Genomic DNA, 23324 nt, shown 5'->3' with positions numbered 1-23324 from the left:
TGCCAGGGACACTTCCTGTATCTTTTCTGACATATGTAGTTCGAACAATTGGTACCATAAGGTCAGACAGAAGAGTAACTTCCCAACCCCTCCCTGGCGTTTTAACAAAGGAAGATGGCTTGGGGCTCTAGCCTGTCTCTCAGCAGCTCACCGCAGTGAACCAGAAGGTCCTCGTGGAAGTCGTACAGCTCCTCACGGATCTCCTCTGGGCAGGGGCAGTTCTCTCCCAGGTGAAAGTTGAGGAGCATGTTGATCTGTGAGGGCAAAAAAAGGAATGGCTAGCTGCTCTCCTCCAAGTCAGCCACGGGAGCTCAGGTCATGCCTCACACACCAGTCTGAATTTTTTTTTTTTTTTATGTACAAGTTTTTGGAGGGTAGGGGAAGTAAAAGTGGCTAACATATATAGAAAAAGGCTTTTTTTTCCTCTTCTTACACTAAAGGTTGTTTATTAATTGCATAGATTTTGGAAAATATTTAAAGTAGAAAATTGCCACCATCTGGAGACAGTCTTATTAACAAGATTTTAGACTTCATGTATATCCACACAAGTTCAAATCACATCCCCTACATAAACTCTCTTAAAATCCAATTTTTTACTTACTTTGCCTTGGATTTTTTTAAAAACATGAATTTAAAATGGGTGCAATCTATTTATTTCACTATATGGATAGATAAGCACTTGTGTAAAATTAACCTTGTCACAATATCTGTTTTTGTTAGTCTTTTTTGTGAGTACCTGGTGTGTATGTGTGTATGTGTGTGTGCACACACGAGCCACGGCATGTATGTGCATGTGGAGGTCAGCAGACAGCCTCAGAGGGTCCTTGCTGTTTTGGCTTTCACTTTACACACTAGGCTAGCTGGCCTGTGAACTTCCAGGAATTTTCCTGTCTCCATTTTTCTTCTTTCCACATGAGCACTGGGATGACAGACGCTCACAGTATGCACCAGCTTTTATGAGGGTTATAGGGATTCAAAACCATATCTTCATACTTGTGTAGGAAGTGCTGCTGTTACACACCAGACCCTCTTCCCTACTTGCTCTTGTTTTCCTTATAAACAAAGTTGCTCCGAACATTTCATATCCTTTTTTTCCACATGTCTGATCATTTTCTTACAATAAACTAGAAGCAAAATGAATGGAGCAACAGGTCTGCACATTTTACTGGCTTGCCATACGAACTGTAAATTGCCTCCCAGAAATCTAACAACAATTTGCATCATTCCTAATTTATATAAGTGTGCGTTACTTTGCCATCTCTATTAGAGTAATGAGAGCTTAACACATTTTCAAGTATTTTCCGGTTACATGGGTGAAGAATGTCATATCCCTGTTGCTTTAATTTGCATTTAATTGGTAAGGTTGAAATTTACTTTCCACACAGCAGCTCTAATTTTATTTCATACTTTGCAAGTTTTTTCTTCTCATGCTCTTCCTCCATTTTTTTTAACCAGGTAATTACCCATTTGAAAATTAGTTGGTGGAGTGCTTTGTACATTTTTCAACTTAAATATTTAATAGATTTCTAGAGTTCTAGTTATTTATAATATATGCTTAATAGACTTTTTGAGTGTTAGTTATCTATAATATATATTCACCAGCTCTCTGGAGCTTTAATTAGCTTTTAATTTTATGTACAGGCTTCAGCGTTGAGATACAAACTTTTGTGCTGTACTCACTCTGCCATTCTTTTTTGTTTTTATTATTTTCTCTTAGTGTTCTTGATTTTTTTTTAAAAATTTACCATGTAGTATTCTGAGAGTTTAGTGAGACTCAACTAATTTACAGGTTCATATTTTAAATAAATAACTCACACAAACTTACAAAGAGATATGGTAAGAGTGAAGTCCATTTATTAAAGCCAAAAAAAAAAAAAGCTGTTAGAGTAATAAGTGCACTTCATCATTATCAGACATGAGGAGGCGTAGTAGCTATTCCCAGAGCCCCTGAAATCCTGAAGCGGTGTTGATTGTAAAGGTATTTCCAAATGTAACCGCCACAAAGGCTCATGAAAAAAAATATGTCATCCCCACTAGTGACAAAGCAGGGCACTTAATCTTCTGTCTACATTAATCGTGAGAAATAATGCTAGCAGAGGTCAATTTCCATGTACCCTATTTTCCAAGGGACTCTGCATCTCTAACATCGGGAGTTGATCTAAGTTGTCTTTCCGTGACATTAAATGCTTCTCTTCATTGAGAACTCTATGGGTAGGTTCTCCTCTTGAAGTAAATTCTCTGGTAGGCGTGGAGATGGAACAGATCAATTCTTTAGCTCTTAGTGCTGATTTCTAGGCCACCAGCATCAACAATGTCTGAAAATTTGCTAAAGATGAAAAAATCTTGAGCCTTACCCCAGGCCTACTGACTCAGAGATCCCAGAGAAAGGGCCAAGTGATCTAAGTTCTTCTAGTGACTTCCTTTAAGAAGCATTGGTATATGCAGTAAAGAAGAATTCAAGTTACAGACTACTGAATGCTTTCTCTATTTCGAATATTGGAGGAGGAGGCAATAGAGGTTCTAGGGAGGGTAGAAGAAGAACTCTGAAGTTAGAATGGAGAAAAGGGAGATGGGAGTCAACCTTCTCCTTCCAGAAGCTTAGACCGTGTTGGATAGACTGCTATGGATGGTGATGGCTAGGTCAGAGATGTCAGGAAATGGGTGACCTCCATTCCTCAGGTCACTGAGAGAAGGCCTCAGAAGAAGGTGTGAGGCTGCGTATTTCTCTAATACTAAAACCGTTGGTGGCTTAGGGAACAGTTAGAGAACTCTGTGGCAGGCATCTTGTTAAACAGTCTAAAATAAGTTATCTCCAGGCATCCTAAAAAGAATCCTGGGCTAGAGGTGTAAGCATTACCCACGCATAGCAGAAGGACCTGAGACAAAGAGGTCAGGAACCCGATACCACATGTGAGTGATGTGGGAACAGAGCTGGAGTGTCATTATCTGCAGCAAATATTGGTATTATAATCTCTATGTTGTTGTCTTCCAACTATTAATAAGTTTGAGAGAGCATTGTTTTCTCAGCGTCATAGGGGACATTCACACCTATTACCAGTCTAAAAGCCGCTATTTATAATATCAAGTAATTCTTGGTTGGCAGTTGGGGAAACAGCATGCTCATGCATTTGGCACAGTGCAATGATCTCTTTCAGCCACTCCCAAGGACCTTCATTTTGTATCTAAAGCAATGACTAGCCTTGCCTTCTTTTTCAGAATTATTACTCATGAGTCTTTCAAAAGCTATGATATGTGAGCTATGATTTGTGGTTCATTGGCAAGACAATATAAATATCTATGTTCCATAAAATAGATTGGGAAAGTAATTGAATGAACTTGTAGTTGTGTCATTAATATAAACTAGTGGTAATTATATTAGTAACAATGAATAGGCTGCTTATTAAATATTTGTAAGAGTAAAGATGTAGTTTCAAAGGCAGTACTGTTTTCCCTGAAGGATCTACCTTCCTTTTTAATACATAGGGGACAGTGGCCAACCAGCCTGGACAGCACTATTATACCGTAGGATGTTATTCTCTCATTTAGACTCATCTCAAAGTCACCTTCTCCTCTCAGCAGTGACACATTGCAAAATATGATTCTTGAAGAGCCCTGTTCTCCCGGCCTCATGGGGCTAGAGGAGGTTAGTGTGAGTTTAAGTCAAAGGGTGTTTGGACATGTCAGGTGAGCAAGGCTGCAACTTTGACTCTCATGAATTAGGGCCTATCAGCCACTTTCTTTGTCTCTGGTAGGCAGGTAGTGACTTCTGGAAGGGTTAGCAGTGTTCTGCTGAGTAGTGGATTGTAGTGGAGGTATCTATTGATACCTCACACACTTCTGGTTTTCCACTGATTACTAGATGTATACATAGGGGCAGTGGGGGTGGGGCAGAAGAACAAAGTTCTTTCTCATGCTCGGTTTAGAAAGGGTTATTTTCTTCTCTAGCCAAGAATGGCAGGGACTTCCCAGTCATTATTCACTTAGGACTTAGCTTCTCTCTTAATGTGGTAATTCTTCTAGGCTGATGTAGCTCTTCAGTCCATTGAGGATACCACAAAGGGTTCGTGTATGGGAAGTGGATGGTGACTCAGGATGGGACTCACCTGCTCCTGGGGTGGTGAGCGGAACTCCCTCGTCTTCCGGGCAGTTAGGGCTGCAGACATGTTCAGGGCCTGCATGAGCTCATTGTAACGGAACTTCTGATTTGCCTGAAGCTTGGACACGTAGATGTCACCAAATGCTACAATGGCCTCCACTCGGTGCTGCAGCTCGCAGTCACAGAGGTAGCTGAGGAGTTCACACATCTGTAACAAAGAGCGTGTGTGTGTATTTCCTAACAGAATGTACCCAATGCACACATACGACTTTGCCAGCACCTTACTTTACAGACCATAACACTGAGGCTTAGGTAAGTGCAGAGATTCATGTAGGATCATGGAGTAACCATGAAGCTACTGAATCCAAGTCTGCCTAAATGCGGAGATGAACTGTTCAGCCCTTAGGGACAGGGAATGGGAGACAAATGGGCACTGGCTTCCCTTCTCCCACCAGCCAGCAGAAGACTGGAAAGTTGAAAAGCTCGGTCCCCATCCCATCTCCCTGGTGACTGCTGAAGGCTCAGCCATGGTTAGTTCTTTTGTTATTATAATAATTTTATCATTATGTAAACTCATGCTGTTTTTGAAAGAAATGTCAGGTGTGAGAAAGCTGTAGAAGTTGAGGGAAATCATCAAAGTCTAAAAATGTTTTGCTTTCCAGCGATAGCCCTGCCTCAGTGACAAGGATGTGCTCTGATACATTCACAGTTTGGTAATTTCATCATGGTGAAAACATCACACTAAGTGTTGTGAGTGACTGTCCTTTGAGCCAAAGGACCAACATCTTGGGGAGTTCAGTTGTGCCCCATTGAAAAAAGATTTTCCAAACTGGGATTTTTGAGTATTTATGCCCTCTCATACAGGGGCTGAGAGGGTCAAAAGATCCTCACCTTAATATCCAGCCATTTCCTATCACATGTATACACTGCCTTAATTGCACATGGCCTCAGGGAGGGGCTAGAGTGCATAGGCCAGAAAGGATGAAGGGAAAGAGGCTTCATCTATAAAGGTAGAGGGAGGCCCTCATTCTTGCTGGGCAAAGCCTTTCCAGGTATGGTCCGTTGGGGAAAGGAGCACCCAGATCGCTATAAGTAACCCCTCACTTACACTGTGTAAGAAAGCCCAATAGACTCACTGGTTCTCCAGAGTAAGCTTTGGTGGAATTATGCCTTTGTTTGTCATTGGGATCTTAGGAGAAGGGGTCCAGGGAGATGTTGCTTACATCTCTGGGGAAAAATTTTAGCAACAGATGGTTATTCTCTCATATGCTATTACCTTATGGGATCACTCGCATATATGTGATCCCATTGGTAACTGAAGTGTCATTATGCTGTGCTTGACTGGAGAGCTGATGTTCACTTTAAATATCCCTGAACTGGTAATAAATGCACTATTTCAAAGGTCAGACATGTAAAGGAAGAACTTCAAGTGCTGGTCAGGGGATTCACACTAAAAAAAAAAAAAAAAAAAAAAAAGATCTTGGCTCTGTATCACAACAGCACACTGACATGACTTAATAAAATGCTAAGGTGTGTGTGTGTGTGTATAGCTACATTTCTCCTTTATACTTGATATCTTGGTTAACTGACTGTGTACAAATTCCATTATATTAGATGAGAGAGCTTTTATCTTAGATCACTTCACTACAGCAATTCTGTGATAGAACATACTTCACGTATTTTATGAAAGTATATTTGGCACTATCTTTTCTTATCACCTCCATTTTGCAGACAACAACTCTAAGGTCTTGACTGGCTGCTGGCTTGCTGAGTGTACATATCCAGTAAGCAGCAGAGATGCAGGAACAGAATCCTAGAAATGGCTGGCCTAGGCTCTCTGTTCTTCGTGTTCTTTCCTCTTTGATTCAATACTCAGAAGACAAAGATTATCATCCTTGGCACATGGCTTATGCTAGCTTACATAAGGGATCATTGCTTCAGATGGTGTTGAAGGCTCTTAGGTGGTACTGTGGATATGCTTCTTAGTTTGGGTGGCAGTTTTGTGAATGCTGGGTCAACAGGACCCCATCATATTAGTCCAAGAATGTAGCTCAATGAGTGAGTGGTGAGTGTGATGGTCCTGTGATTCAGTTCCTTGGGGGTTAATTTGGTTACAATGGGAGTCTTATTCCTTTTGATAATCAAGAACCTCGCAAACAATCACCTGGGTATCAAAGGCTCAGAGACATGGGCAAACCCAACACTGGCGAAAAGACCTCTCTATGACATTTAAACATTTTGAAGTAGCTTATTGACAAAGTTGGCATTTTTATGTTGTCTTAGGGAAGCTCAGGGAGTATACTCCACGAAAATAGGTGTCACTCATAAACTCTCTCTATACCTCTTCTTCAGTTAGCAGGCTAATGCTTGTGCCTACAGTTCCCCAGACCTAGGCTTTCCTCTCTCCCTCCAGGGTACCCTACTAGGATCTGTGTGTTGCTCTCGGTTACCTGCAGCTTGACAGACTCGGGTAACCGGGTCTGCAGCAAGCCTTTGACTGGAGCCTCCTTGCTGGCTTTTTCTCCAGCCTCCACTGCCTTTTCCTCTACATGGGTCACTTCTTTTTCTGCTCCCTCCTCTGTTTCCCCACCGTGCTCCCCAAACACAGAGGGATCAATCAGGAGGAGAATCTGGCGAACATCGTCATCATCAAAAACACCCATGACTAGCAGGGTTCCAATGAGTTTTAGTACGGGCACAAACTGGAACTCTACAGAACCCCCAACAGGGTCTCGGATGTGTGCCCCACTACAATGCACAGACTCTGTCAGCATGCTCAGGGCCTTTGTCTTGAGAATCTCCAAGGGGATCTCAGGGCTCTGCTTCTGATGCTCCTCATTAGTCACTACGAAGCAAGGGGTAGAGGACCTGAAACCTGGCTTGAGGCACGTCCTCAGGCCTACCCCAGGCAGTCCATGCCTCTTGGACTCATCTGGGTATAGGCGGATATTCCTGGTGGTGCTAGTGATGGGGATGATATACTCGTTCTTCATCATCAGCTTCCTCTCCTTAGCATTGGCCAGGTGGATGCTAATGAGCAGGTCATAGAAACCAGAGCGAAGGAGACCAGGCAAGTACTTGTTGTCAATGGCATAGAAGAGCTGTGAGAGGTCCACGTGGCTGCACAGGGCGTAGGCAACTCGGCTGTTTCCCAGGGCACACACAGCACTGTAAAGTCTCAGTGTGTGGTAATGGAACTGCATCAGGTCTTCCTGCTCACAGAGCTCCAGGATGTCCACACACCTGTGGATGACAAAACAGCCCGCCATTCCACAGTTAGAAATAAGCGTCAGAATTCAGTGTAGTTGCCCTGTGAAACTGCAGGGACCTCAACCAGCTCAGTGATGACAGCAAGGGACAGAAATCTCTGCCATGCTTTCTTTAACAGGGTCTTCCTCCTCTCTCAGTTATGGTCCGCACCCAGGTTCCTAATGATCCACCATGTATCATTACAATAGTCTACAAAGCCTGGTAAATGTAAGAGATTAGCTTACCAAATATCAAGATATTGAAAAGAAAGGGGAAAGCCCTAAAGATCTTAAAGACACTTGGGAATGTGACAATGACATGGCCTTCATATCTGAAGGTTCAGGGGATCTGGCTCCTGACACCACGTCTCAGAAGATGCAGCTCACACCCACAGCGACACCCACTGCCAGTCTGCCATTCACACCATCTGTGTGGTCCAGCTCTGCAGCACCTACTAGACTAGGTTTTCCATCCTTGGCAAACAAATCCATCTGGACTTTCATTCTGAGAGGAAACGCTTTTCCAACTGGTCCTCATTGGCCTAATTCACTGAGTGCTGACAGCAGTATCCTGACTGCCTGTGTGTTGCTCTCTCACTCATGTAGGCCCAGGGATGGGGTTCTGGTCTCTCCTTGGATTTTCATTTTGTTATTCTCCTCATGGTGTGCAGGGGACCTTTGAGATGGGCTTCTTGCTGGGATGGGTGCCCTTCTTTCCTTACTTTCCCCACACTCTCCTGTGTTGTAGTGATAGATGATCTGAGAGGATTCCCAAAGGAGAGTCCTTTTGGTGCTGAACACCTTCACTTCCTGCATATAATTTTACTTTTGGATTTTTAATAGATGTCATATGCATATAAATACATGCATATTTGATGTACACCATGTGTATTTGTGGTATCCACAGAGGTCAGAAAAGGACATTGGATTCCCTGGAACTGGAGTTGTATATGGTTGTGGGCCACCTTGTGGGTGTTGGGATCTGAACCTAGTTCTTCTGCAAGAACAAGTGCCCACAACCAGTGAGCCGTTTCTTTAGCCCCATGCACTTACTTTTTCAGTTAAGGAACATTGGGGATAATCACATCCACAACAATCTAAAGCACTCAGTTCTCACTATGGCCAGAAATGGTGCTGGATTTCACTCATACCACCTCACTCTTACCCTAGCAACAGTGTGGATGATGGGCTTCGCTTTTGCAGTGTGGCTGAGGTGGCTATGGCTTGGAGTATGCGGGCAGCTTCCCAAACCACATGTCCTAGAAAGTGAAAGTGCTGGGATTGAAAACAGTCACAGTCCTCTTAACAAAGGCACACAGGACTGGGATTCTTAGTTAAATCAAGGTAGACATGAGTCATTCTTCCCTTTCTTCTTCTTCTTCTTTTTTTTTTTTTTGTAAAAACAAATAGATGTGTATTTCAGGATCACTTGTATTTTAATTAAAGGCATGGAAATATTTTCTGATTTCTAGTCTTCAGAGGGCACCAGAGCTGGGGCATCATGGTGTATTTTCTGCTGTTTTTGAGTGAATGATGACATTGGGAAAGGATAGAACTGAGGCATTGTGGGAAATAAACAGTTAGTTATCTTGGGACATCTTAGGGTCCCCTGAAGATGCTCCCAGTTCCCTCTGGAGTTTCCTGGCTTACCAGGACCATCCCTTCCTCCATGGGGCCCTCTAGTACCTGTTCTCCTCAGGGATGTGGAGTGCCATCATTTGCAGGGGTTCTAGGCACTGCACCACCCAGCCATGGCGCTCGCTCACCCGCTCTGTCTCCACTTTGAGGAAGCTGCTGGGCATTCGACTCCAGAGCACAGGCTGGATGGTTTGGACATCCAGCCGAGGTGGACACTGTGGGATGGGATTCTTCTCTTCACTCTTAAATATGGCTGCTGACAAGGGCATTGCATTCTGGGGCAAGGCAGAAAGACATCAGAGAGGAAAAGAGGCATGTCATAGGGAGAGTCTCCTTTGCTGGATCATGCACCTGGCTCGGGATCATCAATATAACCAGTGTAAAGAAAAGGAGGTCTATGTCTCCTGAGGATCTCCAGAGGCTTTCCCAATGGGTTGTGTGAGAATTCATCCATTCAGCAGGAGGGAGAAAAGGAAAACAAGAAGGTGTATTCTATCATCACAAATTCCCAACAAATTATAATAGCCCGAGAGAGAGGCAGGGAGGTGGATGAGAAGTGAGACTCATCCCTGGGTTCTGATGCCTGGGGTTCCCCCATGCTGGCCAGTGCTGCCTTCCCTTGGCACAAACATTAAATGAGGGGACAGCAAAATACCTTCAGTTTTCCAAGTTCGAACTGAAACAAGGAAGTGCTTGTAGGCTGGAGGAAGACGGCTGGAAATACTTTGGTGTTAGGCTCTACCTGGAAACCAAAACAAATCAGAGGTTTGCCCATTGCTGTCAGATTACTGTTTGCTAAACCACTGGCTTTAGTAGTCAGTCATCTCATTAAGTTCAGCTGAGACAAGACAACTGGCTGGCTGGCCATTCCCAACTGGTCAGGCATTTGAAGGGGCCTGGTATGTCTTACTGGAGACTGTCACTGCTCCAGGCCTTAATTACTTCTTGCTTTGGAATAAAATACCTTACAGTGTTTCCCTTTCTTCCTTAGGTACTTGTAGCCCAAGCTTTCCCTAGAATTCAGGAGTAGAGTCATAAAGGCCAGAAGCTGCTAGGACTCAAAAGCCAGGCAATGCACTGATGGTTACTGAACAGCAGCATGTCTGGGTGGTGACTTGGGGTCATGAAGGCAAATGGCAGGTTCACAGGTTCAACACATCCTGCAGTCAAAATTCAGTCTGGTTGAGATTTTGCACTGGTAGCTTGTTGGGGGAGCTAACCTGAACACTGTAGAACAAGACGGAACTTCTCTGTCCTATACCCATTATGTATCTATGAGCACATCATAATCCTAATGCTCTGACATTGCCAGAGGCTGACACTCATTACAATTGAGAATCAATGTCTATAGGAAAAGACCTTGAGGTTCTTCATTGGACTATGACCTTGCCATCTCCCTGGGATACTCTGGAGGCTTCTGTACCTTTTCCAATCTTTTCACTTGCTATATTTATATTAAAGGATTTGACATTCTCTGCATCTTGATGATTACATGAGGCACTTGCACATGACATCAGGGGCTTCATTTATTATTTGTTCATTTTGATGTATACAAACTTAGATGATACTCCTCCACTATCACGAAGTAAGTGCAGTCAACAGGGAATTGTTGCAACTCTCCCTACCTACAAGTTCAAGGATGAATGGATTTATTGACTGTACTCTAAGAGTGCCTCATCCCTAGGGCCTTCATTTTATCTCTAGCAAATCGAAAGGTAGCAAACATGTGGAGGCTGTAATTTCTTTGAGTAAGATCCTCATTTAAACAGACTGGCGTTGGAAAGTAAGCTACCTTATACAAGGTGGTTTCTCTTCCTTCAAGGATGACTTTTTGCAAACTTCATAAACTGATCAACCAAAGACCAGGGCTCTCCTCACACCTGACTTGAGACAGAATGTTTTCTTGTGTTGAGCCTACTCTCACCAGGATGAATGGTGCTGACTTTTTGTTTAAGACTAAAATAAGAAAACACAAACGAAGGTTCCTCGCTAAAATCAGAAGGGAAAAAAAGTGGTACCTGTGATGTGGTGAACATAATTCTAGAAGGCTCTGGAGGACCATAGGTTTATTTCTGTATTACGCTAATGGAAAATTGGATTATGTATATGCAAGAAAAGCTGTTAACCAGTTGAACTTAAGCTGGAGAAAGAGGTGGGGTTTATCTAATTGCATGAGGGTAGTTTAAAAGCAGAGGTTATTTTTCCTTTGTGGAGGCAGAAGGGAAAGTTGGAAAGATTTGAAGTATAGGAAAAAGATCGTGCTTTGCAGATGGAGGGACCATGTTTAAGAACTGTAGACACACACCGCTCATAAAGAGGGACCCAGCTACCAGTCAGCAAGGACAGGGGGGCTAAGAACGATAGACCTGCAACATGAAGAATTAAGTGCTGCTAACAACTCAGAAAAACCCAGAAAGGGTTTCTTTCCAGATCCTTCGGAGAAGAGGCTGGCTCAGCCCAGCAGGTGCCTTGGTTTTGGCCTAGTGAGAACTTGAGCATCGGGCAAGCCTGCAGCCCTTTGAAGTAATGAGCTCAGGTCGTCTTAAGCCACTGATTTTATGGCAACTTGTTATTCAGAAAAGTGGATACAAGTGATTTCCCACCCAAGTCAGTCTGACGAGAAATATCATCAAATGCCACGAGGTGCCGGCGGCTGCTCCATAGACAGGCAGCACAGAGCTGGCCCCCTCCCTGGAAGGGCTCACCAGCTGGAAGGGGCTGCCCCCGGTCCTGTGCAATGCCCTAACAGCTGGACTTGGGCTGTTGTGTCATTTTTTTTTGCAGCTATGGTTCTTTTTATCACCGGCTGATCTATTTGTCCTTGTGCTGACAAGACATCCCGTTTCTAATCATGGGTGAAGGTCAGGACCTAGAAACTGGCCACAGTCTATAGCTAGCCTCTCTCATAAATTCGAATCTCACAACTGACTCTGCCTTATATAGCTGGTATGGGGCAGTTACTCAGGACTAGCTTTGAGTGTATGTTTTTGCTCTCATTTTCCTACTGATTTCATTAAGTGGGAAAGAAAAAGGTTTTTAGATTGCATAGCACCATTTAACGGGAGGCCTGGAAACACTGTTTCAGAGAATCTCTCTCTCATTATTTTGGTCTATTCTGTATTGAAGGCCAGTGTGTAAATATTGCTGGCCTGTTCCTCTTGAGATAATTGAAAAATGAAAGTGACGATAGCTGTGGAATAATAATGATCCAGCTGCCAGGGACCAGACACATAGGTGGACATGTTTCTGTCTCACTGAGATTAGAAACTGCTATTGAGTAGGAGCCTCCTAAGGATTCCCAGCAGAGCCCTGCTATCCTGACACCCAGCAATGTTCTTTGGATGTGGATATTAAGCAGCTGGAGAAGGAGATGCTCCACGAGGGCATGTTCACACCTGACTTAAAGAGGATAATGGTCCAGCCTGGAGTTATGTAGGAATCACCACGCAGGATGCGACGAAGTTGCCACCTGTCCATTTTCTGGTTGTAGCATCTTGTTAGCCTCATAAACTCTTCTCTAAGGCAGGAAGGTCATGGCTGTTGCAAATGCCACCTTGTTTTGTTGCTAATTCCTTAATGTTTGCAGATCTCCAAAGTCTGACTGGTCGTAAAAGTTATAAGATGCTCCAGAATTCTTTGCAGTTCAGAACGGGCCCTTCAGTACAGCCCATTTCAGAAGTTAATGGGAAGACACTAATGGATTCTGAAGGACGGCAGTAATGTATATAAAAGCTTCTTAAGGGATTTGGGTGAAGGGAAGCATCGTAGTCAGAAAAATGCTAGAAGAGTCCTTTACTTTCTTCCTCAGAGTCTGGCTTCACAAATAACGTTTTTCTGGAAGTGGCTAGGCCCTCCAATTGCCAGGCTTGCCAAGTGTTGACTGTTCGCCTCAGAGGAGGGGGTTCTGTGTGTGTGCCATTCGCTGCCAGAACCACTGGAGAGCCAGGTGGGCTGCCTCCTTGCCAGTGAGGGCCCCTGACATGCAGACAGAGTTGGGCCACCTATCATGTATGGTTAATGAATCTTTCAGAAATGGAATGACTGCTGTGCTCGAGAAATACCTGGGCTCATTTCCCCAAGCAGAGGCCTTGCAATCCAAAGACGGTGACCTGGGGCTGACCAAAATTTTTTTAGCTATTTTGTAACAATTGGGTATTACCTATCTGTTGTGGTTATCTAAGCTGCTGACCTAGGAAACTAGGTCTAGTTTACTTCATTACTGCAAACAGTCTTCTACTCAGAGACCTTCCATAGCTCCATATTTCTAAGGATACCCCCTCCCTCTCCAGATGGAACCCTTGTTACCAATTATAGAGCCCACTGTCATTTAATCTTTTTATTCTTTGTACCTCCCTAGAACACTGCTCTTCATGACCAAGATTTTTCCTCTGATTGTTCTTCACGAGGAAAAGGTCTTCTCTTAACTTGTACAGCAGACTCTATCTACACATACATGTAACTCACTACCCTGTGTTTAAGGGTGTTGAGAATGTTTGGAAATATGGCTCCCAATATGGCATTTCATACAGTAGGCTCTATGGGTCTCTAGGCTCACGGTTACTGCCGCACTGCCGATAAAGATCAACAAAGCAGTTTCCTTGTTTCAGTTACTTGAGAAATGTTTGGCCAGACAGGTTTCTTCTTGAAATTATCTCTCAGATTTTAGAGGAATAAATATTCATCACAAAATTTAAAGAAAGAAGTAGAGTACATGACATTTTGCCAGGTTCATGTGGCTTTCAGGAAAAACACACCTGACTTTGGTGGTTAATGACAGCTGTGCAATTGAAGGTTTTTCCTGTGGAATTCTATTGAAGTTTACAGTTTATGAAATAGGAAAATGTGTGATTTGTGAGCTAGAGTTGAAGGGATCACATTAGGCATTTATTGGGAGCATCAATAACCTCTCTGTGAAGGGAACAGATCAGTTTCTATAGGTTTCTATTTTGTGTAAATAAGTATATCTTAAAGTGACAAATATTTCTGTTCACCCTTTAAATCTTTAATCTTCCATCTTACCTAGCACAGACAACATAAAGCTTCAGAGAAATACTTCTAGAGTAAATAAATAACCTTTCAGAGCTCAATAAGAAAAGGCTGCAGTTTCCTAATGACTGGTATATAAAAATCACCCAATACATTTTTCTCTGTATAAAATACAATATAGGATAAACCTACAAAAGTCTGTACACCTAAAGAAGCTAAGCAAGAAGGATAACCTTGGGTATGATGATCAATCCTCATTCAGAAAGACAAATGGGATAGACATTGGAAGAAGGAGAAAACAGGAAACAGGACAGGAGCTTATCACAGAGGGCCTCTGAAAGACTCTACCCAGCAGTGTATCAAAGCAGATGCTGAGACTCTTAACCAAAATTTGGGCAGAGTGCAGGGAATCTTATGCAAAAAAAGCAGGAGATAGTAAGACCTGGAGAGGACAGGAGCCCCACAAGGAGAGCAAAAATACCAAAATATCTGGGCACAGGGGTCTTTTATGAGACTGATACTCCAGCCAAGGACCATTCATGGATATAACCTGGAACCTGTGCTCAGATGTAGCCGATGGCAGCTCAGTATCCAAGTGAGTGCCCTAGTAATGGGAACAAGGACTGTCTCTGACATGAACTCAGTGGCTGGCTCTTTGACCACCTCAGGGAGCAGCCTTGTCAGGTCACAGAGGAGGACAATGCAGCCAGTCCTGATGAGAACTGATAAACTATGTCAGATGGAAGGGGAGGAGGACCTTCCCTACCAGTGGACTTGGAGAGGGGCTTGGGAGTAGATGAAGGAGGGAGGGTAGGACTGGGAGGGAATAAAGGAGGGGGGCTACAGCTGGGATACAAAGTGAATAAACTGTAAAAAAAATAGAATAATTCTGGTTTTGCTTATTTGTTAATCTAATGGCCAGTGGAATGCATGGCTCACCAACTGGATGGGGGAGGATGATGAAAATGGAGGAGGGTGAGGTACATAACCATAAAACCCCAGGCCCAAAGCCCAAAGCAACAGCTCAGCTGCAGAAGCCACACCTACCTGGTAGCAGGTGTCAAGTTCCTTCCCGTTAGCTGAGAAGGACAGCATGCCCATTGCCAGATCTACAAGGCAGCCGATCTCCAGGTCTACATTGCTCCGACTTGATCTTTGAGAACTGGCTACAATGTCCCCACCCCAGACCATGTAACAATTGCTGCGTTTCACACTGAAAAGCAGAGAAAAGAAAGGTCTTACAGAATATGGTCTGGGCTGTTTGTAATCACAGCTCACTTGTAAAATGCCCCAGAGCTCTCCCTATGAGAATTTACTATTAGTTCATCAGATCATTTTTTTTAATGAAATAATTCAGCTTCAACTCAATTTCCTCAGGCATGAACCAGTGTGTGTGGAGATGTGGCAACATGGCATGCTGCCTCCTTCCAAAAACCTGAGTATTCAAACCACTGTTTCCTAACTCACTGGCAATTCAGTCTCCTGATACTGAGATGGCTAATACTCCCACTTTAGGGACAGAGAATCAAAGCAGAGAGAAGAAACCACCCTAGCCAAATCTACAGAGGAATTTGGTATGAAAAGCAGAAACAGTAATCTAGGTCCAGTATCCCCATCTAGTATCCAGGACCACAGGCCATAAGGGTTCGAGAACTTGGTCCATATTCCTTGGAATGGCAACTAGGGTCCAGATAGACTGCTTGACTCTGATGGCCTTCCAGCTCCCTGAACTGTGCCACACTGTACTTCCCTGCTCTCTAGAAGTCTGCTAGCTGCACTACTACATAGCCTAAATACCTAAATAACCACTTAGGCTCCTCTCTCACTAGCTGTCTACCAGAGTGTAGAACTCTGTGTGGCCTTTACATTTAAAAACAAGCTGGGATGACCGAAAGCCATTAAGTTTCCTGAACCAAATTCCTTATTCTTTTCTCTGTTGGGGTGGTAGGAACCAAATCCAGGAACTTATGCAGAGTAAGATAGGGCTCTACCACTGAGCTACATCCCTAGCTCTCATTTCTTAATTGCAGGCAATGTACAATGTATCACAAAGCCCCTCACAATGGGTGGTGGCAAGAAGCAGTCAGTTCTGACTCCTCCTCATATGGGGGCAACAGCTGAAGACCCTGGGCCTTTCAAGTGATGTAATGGCCTCTCTAAGGTTAACAAAGAATTGATTCTTTACTCGATGCGAGAGAAACCTCTTTGAACACACTGAGGCCAGTCTGATAGCTTGGCCTAGCTTCCTGCAGTGGCTCTTAGTTGTGTCAACGAACCCAGAACATGCATTCAGCACTGCGTAGTGGACAGATCCTAAACGCTACCTCCTGAAGGCCATTTACCCCTCTGAACTATTCTTCAGAAAATGCATGCTGAATTAAGATGCTCTGTTTCCTTCTGTTTCTAGAGGTCTACCCCTTTCTCCTGTGAGTCGGAATCTCCTTCCTGGATACATATCCCATTCATTTCCTTTTATTTGGGGCAATAATGGTGCTGTTCTTCTCAGAATGAGTACCCTTAGGCAGAGACCTCTACAAACGGTGTCTTCCAGTTATAGCCATGGATAGATTTCTATGAAGTTTGAACTCAAGCCATGTTATCCCTGCTTTTTAAATTACAGAATTCAATTACTGACATATTGAGCTGTGTACCGTGAACTGGCAGGCTTTGTGTGTATTTTAAAGACACCAAATTTAAAATGCCCTGAAACACGTAAAATCCAATTCTGTGTTTATTGCCTATTATGTCAGACAAGGAACTAAGAATTATTGAGCACCACAATGCACCATGCCTTGCTCTAAGTGCTGACAGTAGTAGATAATATTTATCAAGTGCTTGAGGTTAAGTCACTGTCTTAAGCATTCTTTTACAAATTAACTTATTCACTTCTTACAGCACTTTGGGATTTGAATACTTATTTTTATTTTATATATTAGGAGATCAAAGTTCAAGCTCACACGGCTAGTAAGTAACTGAGAATTAATTTCAAATCCAGTTAGTGCTTAAGCTTGAGTTCAGAGCCTGTGCTTTTAATCGTCTGGTCACTGGGGTCTGCCATGAGGATGAGTGACATGACTCACCCATGGCCACAGCTTTTGATGAGCCCTTCTGTATGAAAAGCAGTGGCTGAAAAGGGTTCTTGACTTTTTAGGGTGTGAAGGCCTACTTGAGAAGGATCCGTTATATGTTGGTACACAGCTGTCCAGGGAAAAGATGTTCCACACCCAGAGGAGAGGAAATAGGCAGATGATAGGGTGTGGCTTTTAAGGTCATATTTGGGGCACATCTGGGCAAAGATTTTTCCTGGCAGCAGTGTCAGTGGATTATGGAGGACCTAGTGGACCTGAAATGTATTTCCCCCAAAGAGCCATAATTTCTACTCATTGGATGTTATTCACAGGTTTTCCATGTTTCTTTATGTTCCTTATGTCTTGGGACAGCATAAACTCTTGGGACAGGGCCTCTGATTTGTCAGTTGCTGTGTGCTTCTGTTCATCTGTTCCATTTCCTCCAAACTGGCTTCTCTTCAGCATAGAAGGGTTTTTTTTCTATCTTGTTCTGATGTTATAGAAACTGGGGCCTGCCTCAAAATCATAGAGCAAATGTGGAGAGGGTCCCTGACTTCAACTGTTTATCTTTCTCTCCAGACCCTGGATTGTGATTTATATATGTGCCAAAACAAGCCTCTGTCATGGTGACCTCAGTTTCTTTAATGATTTGAAATCTTGTTAAGTTCCTGTTTACTTTTTAGTATAGGTGTGTATGCTTTCTCCAGCTGGGGTGAGGGATGGGAGGGTTAAATGACTGCTGTAGAGAGAGAGGAGCCTCCTGGGACCCCCTTACCTTTCATGGACCCGGCCTCTTTCATCACCCAGGGTGACAGTCACAGTACAGTTTTTATTCAGGTCAAACTTCTCACTGTACAAATGATAGTCTGGAGTCACCCATCCAACCCAGACACATGATGGGTCCTGCCCAGCAAAAATGCGGATGGCATAGTAGCATTGCTGCGGAAGGGACAACAGAGTGCGTGAGTGACATTTGTCTGGGAGGAGAGCTGAGAGAAAAAAGACCATTCAGTAGCCCACTCTCTCATTTTTATGAAGAATCACAAACAGAAGGTTTCTTTTTCTTTGTCTGAGTTGGGTCTCATTTTGTAGCTCAAGCTGGCCTTGAACTGGTGGCAGCCCTCCTTCCATGTGTCACCATGTCTGGCTGAAGGAGTACTCTGTTGAAGAGACACACTGTGCTATACTCTAGACTCAGGACAAGGCTTTTATCTATGCAAAGTCTTGAGAAAGAAGCTGGAAAAGAAGATGCCCTTGTCCAGCCATCAGCGTGGCCTTTAGGCTAACCACAGGCAGTGTTGAGGACATAAGTTTCCAATGAGGATAATACAATCTGGGAGGCTCATCACCATGTTATAGTAATAGCTACAGCATCAAGAAAGATGACAATTTCATTCCTCTCTTTATGACACTGAGCAGGTTTACTTATTCATACTGTGTCAAATTTTCTTGACTAGGAGAGAAAAAAAAAAAAGCACCAGTCAGAAAAAGCTAGGCTTGAATCTTTGGTACAAGTGATTATGAGTGTGTGAACTTGGGTAAGTCTTTTGTCTTCTCTGTGCACAGCATCAAGTATCTCACAGGGGTTGTGATTAAGTCAATTAAGTGGAGATTAAATGGGAGCATATATAAAATGCTGGCCACAGTGCCCGTACATAGCAGCAAGAATCTTTTTTTTGTGCTGTTTGGTTTATGAGCTCAAGGGTAACTTTACAGAAGAGGTGACATGTATTTCTCCCATGAACAACAGGTGCTAAGGGAGAACAAAAGAAGGAAATTTGGAAGCATTTTCCTGACTATTGTCACTGCAGAAACGAACTTGAAGTAGCTACTATCCTCCGGCTGGCTTCCTGCTCCTTCTTTGATTGCTTTTAAGATTGCTCCTGGCACCAAACAGAGACACCAGGGAACCGACTCATAGAAGTTGACACAAAAGTGCAGACAAAAGGATTTAATTGGGACTCTTCCAACTCATGTTTCTTTCAATCAGAGAGGCAGTGATAGGTCCCTGGTGGCAAATGGGCGACAAAGACACATGATACCCAATTAGGAGCTCCAGGTTGAGCTCCGCTTTCTTTCCGTTAGTTGAGAAACACCAAAGAAATGTTCTGGAAGCGTCCAAATGTATATTATAAGGCAGAGTAATTGACAATTAAAGAAAATCTCTAGACAGATCTTTGCTGTATGGGGCATATTACCAGGCAGAGCAAATCAAATAATTAAAGCCGTAATTGAGCACATTTACTTACTGTTGTTGTATGAGAGAGTATTTCTTGCATCTGTTTCCTAGGGGGAGATAATCCACACTTTAGTTATTTAGTTGTATAGAGAGTCCCACAGTTCTGACAGGCAATTGATCTACCTTTAACGATCAAGGCAGGTTGAGGAAACTGGCTGTTTTCTATACACAAGTGAGTGTAATTGGTCTTGGGAATTGCTCATTTGTAAGTTGCTGCCATAGGCAGTCCTATGATTTCCAACATTCTCCCTGCTGCAGGTTGTAAGTTAGTGTGGAGAAGGAAGGGGGAGTTGTAATAACTTAGGTAGAGATGCAGCTGAATGGGTTACCATGCTCCCTTAAGCAGCTGTGCTTATTCAAAACCTCGGTGCTACAAGAGATTTGGACAAGGCAGTAGGCACACATCAGCGATTAAAAATAGACATCAAAGGAAAGGCAGCAAGGAATCCATTCCCTAACAGAAAGGAAGAAATCACATTATTCAAGAGTCACACAGAAACAAGGTTGGGAAATGTCCATAGCTATGCAAATACGGCAACTGGTCTCCAGAAATTTCTCATTTCACAAAGAAGCAGTCTTTTTGCTCCCATTCTGCAAGAATTTTGAACAAGAAGAGGCCCAAGCTCAGAAATTCCAAGGAGAGCAGAAACTTCTGCTCTAGATGTGGCTCTGCTTAGCTGTCAGGATTTCTTACTTTTGCAATGCACCTCCACACACACATCCTTGCCTGTACTCATATGCACACACAAATATTCATTAAATATTCATTTGTTTGTGTGTGCACATACATGTATGTAGATGCAAATGTGTGTATGTATGCAAAGGTACATGCATGTATGGATGTACGTGTATGTATAGGAGTACATGCACAGGAATGCACACAAGTGTGGAGGACAGAGATCAAACTCAGGGGCTCTTCCTCAGCCTCCATCTACTTTGTCTGTTGAGAAGCTGCTGCCTGGCCATGAGCACTGGAGATCTATCTGTTTCTGCCCTCCTAGCCTTGGGAGTAGAGGTATTTGGCAAACAAACAAGCAAACAAATATGGTTCTGGGATTCAACATAGGACTTGATGCTTGCACGGCAAATACTTTACAGAGAGATTTATCCTTGTAGTCCTCTGTATTCTCATTTTATTAGCTGACTAAAAGGAGAGAAGCCACCATAAACTGACTTCTTATGCTGTGGTAAAGTAAACACACACACACACACACACACACACACACACACACACACACACACAGAGGCAGAAAGACAATCTAAGAGCAGATACAGTTGGTACCTCTGTCGCACTCCCTCACCTCTTTTGGAAGGCTTCACTGTCTAGACAGGGGCTGTGGCTGAAAGAGGAGTGGCACTCGACAGGCATGCTCAGGCGGCAGTAGATCATGTTGGCATTGCTGTTCTGTGTGCCGAATGTCTTGTGGGTCACCTTGAGGCACGGAGGGCTGTCCATGGTGCCATCAATCCTCACAACCTGGGAATAGCATCGTGAGTCCTCACTCTGACATAGAGGAGGGCATGACCTTGACCCCATCCCTCTGCCTCTCACCAACCTAACATAGAACGTGACGTTCTGCAAACTATGAGCGTCACTAGCAATCAGGCAAACTATGATTTTCATAGTGTGGGCTCTGTCTGCTAGAAAACTTCAGCTCTGCTTCTGGTTGGAGAAATTAGTGAGGTAAAATGTGCCCATGGGTTCACGGCAAGGCCAAGGATGAAGAACAAATACTGGAGAGAGGTATGGCTATCTGGGTGATCCAGTGACCTTTAAGTCAGGAGGTATATGCTTGAAAGAAAAATCTTTCCAAAGATTTCCTTTGCCACTGGAATCATGAGAAAATCTAACAGAAAGGAATCAAGGAAGAGCCACACAAACCCTCTCACTGGGTATTTTCACCCTGCAGGTTTCCATCTGTGCTTCAGTCCTAGCCCTAGAGTTGAGGTGTCCTGCTCTACAGCCTGAGACAATTCACAGCTCTGACCACAGCACTGCAGTCAGGGTAAATTGTAATAATAATCTCTCTCTCTCTCTCTGTCTCTCTGTCTCTCTGTCTCTCTGTCTCTGTCTCTCTCTCTCTCTCTCTCTCTCTGTGTGTGTGTGTGTTTGTGTGTGTGTGTGTGTGTTTGTCTGGGTTCTGGGGACTGAACTCAGGTCTTCATCCTTGCATGGTGGGACCTTTACCAACTGCACTATCTCCCCAGTCAAAAAGTGACTTTCTTCTGAGCCAAATACTTCCCTTCTCTCTAGAGAACAGTTCTAATACTGGGATCCATGAGCATACTAACATTTTTTTTATCTGGTGTGGACAGTTTTTTCCTAAGTCTGTTAGTCTGCGAACGGTATGTGAGACCTCTCATATGTAAGAACCACTTCTAAAATAACAGTCATTTGGCAAGAAATGAAAAGAGAAGTAAAATCTACCCGTGAATGAGGGTCAAAGTGGGAGAAGCAATTAAGAGCTGCTGCTTGCCAGGTTCAGACCCTCTAGAAGGCGAGTTAGGAGGGCTTAGAGTCAGGTTGAAGCAAGTCACTGGCTTAAATCCAAGCAACACTGAAATGAAGCTGGTTCATTTGGAAGCATTCTTCTCTCCCTGTGCGTCACTCAAAAACCATGCTGGGCATTACCAAAACAGATTTGGAACCCAAACTTGGCTTCTTACAGTCTATAGTTTTCTGCTTTTCTTATAGGTGGAAGTACCATAACAAGGTCTCATACTTCAGCTTAAAAAGCTGAGAACAGCACCAATAGAAACAAGGCCTTGGAGACAAGTCATGAGCATGGAGGAACATACGTGTCTAGTGTATATAATGTCAAATAGAAGTATTAAACTTCGTGAAGAAAATAGTGTTTAAAGTCCCTGGACCCTGATGTACCATAGCAATGCCATTGGAGGAAGGTTGGCAAAGAATCTAGAGGCCCAGCCTGAGAACCAGTCTGCAGAACTGTGTATAAGGGTGTTGTCTCTCCTGCGATGCTACACGCGCCCAGTTAAGGGCCCTACAACTGTAGGTGTGAAGACCTGAGGTGGTAGTTGGTAGGCAGCCAGGTTAGGGACTTAGGTAAGCATTGTCTGTTGACAGGAGACCTTGTGGGAACTTAGTGCCTTGGCCTGCTTGCCCTGCTGTGACCACCGTGGCATATAATCTTACCTCAATGTGGGGATGATCCTTCGGGACATTCACAAATGTTGGGAGGCGCTTGCTGAACCACACTGCAATGTCTCGGTTCATGTTCACTGCGAAAGGCTCAAAGCCCTCCTGGAGACCACACATGGTGTAAAACTTGAAGGTACTGGCATCTGTCCCAAGGTTCATGCGGCCAATCTGCGACAGCCCCAGTGAGCAAATAGGCACAAACCCTGCAGAATAAAGATTGTGGCTTCAATGCAGAGGCAGCATTGGGGGAAACTATGGAGAAGCTCAAGTTTTGCTTCCTGTTTGGATTGGGAATTCCAGGAGTTAAGATGGGAAACAACACTTGCCTGTTTTCTTGGCACACCAGATCAACATTAGGAAGCTGCTTGGGCACAATGCTGCCCCTAGTGTAAACTGATTTGTGAAACAAACAAAGACAAAAACAAAACAAAAAACAAAAACATCATGCAGCTAAGAATATTCTTAAGGCGGAAGAGTAAAACAAATACAAAAAAAAAAAAACCCTATTATCTGTGTCTTATTTAAAATTGATCGTACTGGCTAGGAGATGGTTCAGCAGTTAAGAACATTTGCTACTCTTCCAGAGAACCCAGATTTGATTCTCAGAATCCATGTGGCCATTAACAACCATTCTAGTACCAAGATATACAAAGCCCACTTCCCAGCCCCCTGCCAGACCAGACACAGATGCAGATAAAATACCCATATATTTAAAATAAATGGAAAAAAGCTGAAATTGATCCTAGACCCTGGGGAATTTTAAGTACTACCAAAACAAAATCAATACAGAGAACCTATAGAATAACTTGGCAAGCAGAGTTTATTTATTTAAATTTTTTAAATTTATTACAATTTATTCACTTTGTATTCCAGCTATAGCCCCCTC

The 23324-nt window shown here is 43.5% G+C and overlaps 1 protein-coding gene across 1 annotated transcript in view; it reads right to left on the bottom strand.

The window, feature by feature from the left end:
- Ryr3 (ryanodine receptor 3) overlaps positions 1 to 23324 on the bottom strand; it is a 518783-nt gene that overhangs the window by 168058 nt on the left and 327401 nt on the right. The window contains exons 28-37 of the mRNA XM_060371666.1: positions 22433 to 22641; positions 20577 to 20752; positions 19286 to 19322; positions 17812 to 17975; positions 15016 to 15181; positions 9638 to 9724; positions 9031 to 9257; positions 6547 to 7339; positions 4104 to 4304; positions 152 to 254 (exon numbers count right to left, since the gene is read on the bottom strand). Coding sequence (XP_060227649.1) covers positions 152 to 254; positions 4104 to 4304; positions 6547 to 7339; positions 9031 to 9257; positions 9638 to 9724; positions 15016 to 15181; positions 17812 to 17975; positions 19286 to 19322; positions 20577 to 20752; positions 22433 to 22641 — 2163 coding nt within the window. The remainder of the gene's footprint in view (positions 1 to 151; positions 255 to 4103; positions 4305 to 6546; positions 7340 to 9030; positions 9258 to 9637; positions 9725 to 15015; positions 15182 to 17811; positions 17976 to 19285; positions 19323 to 20576; positions 20753 to 22432; positions 22642 to 23324) is intronic.

Source organism: Meriones unguiculatus, chromosome 18 (assembly GCF_030254825.1).
Source record: "Meriones unguiculatus strain TT.TT164.6M chromosome 18, Bangor_MerUng_6.1, whole genome shotgun sequence".
Classification (NCBI taxonomy): domain Eukaryota; kingdom Metazoa; phylum Chordata; class Mammalia; order Rodentia; family Muridae; genus Meriones; species Meriones unguiculatus.
This window is presented reverse-complemented; position numbering and strand designations above follow the sequence as displayed.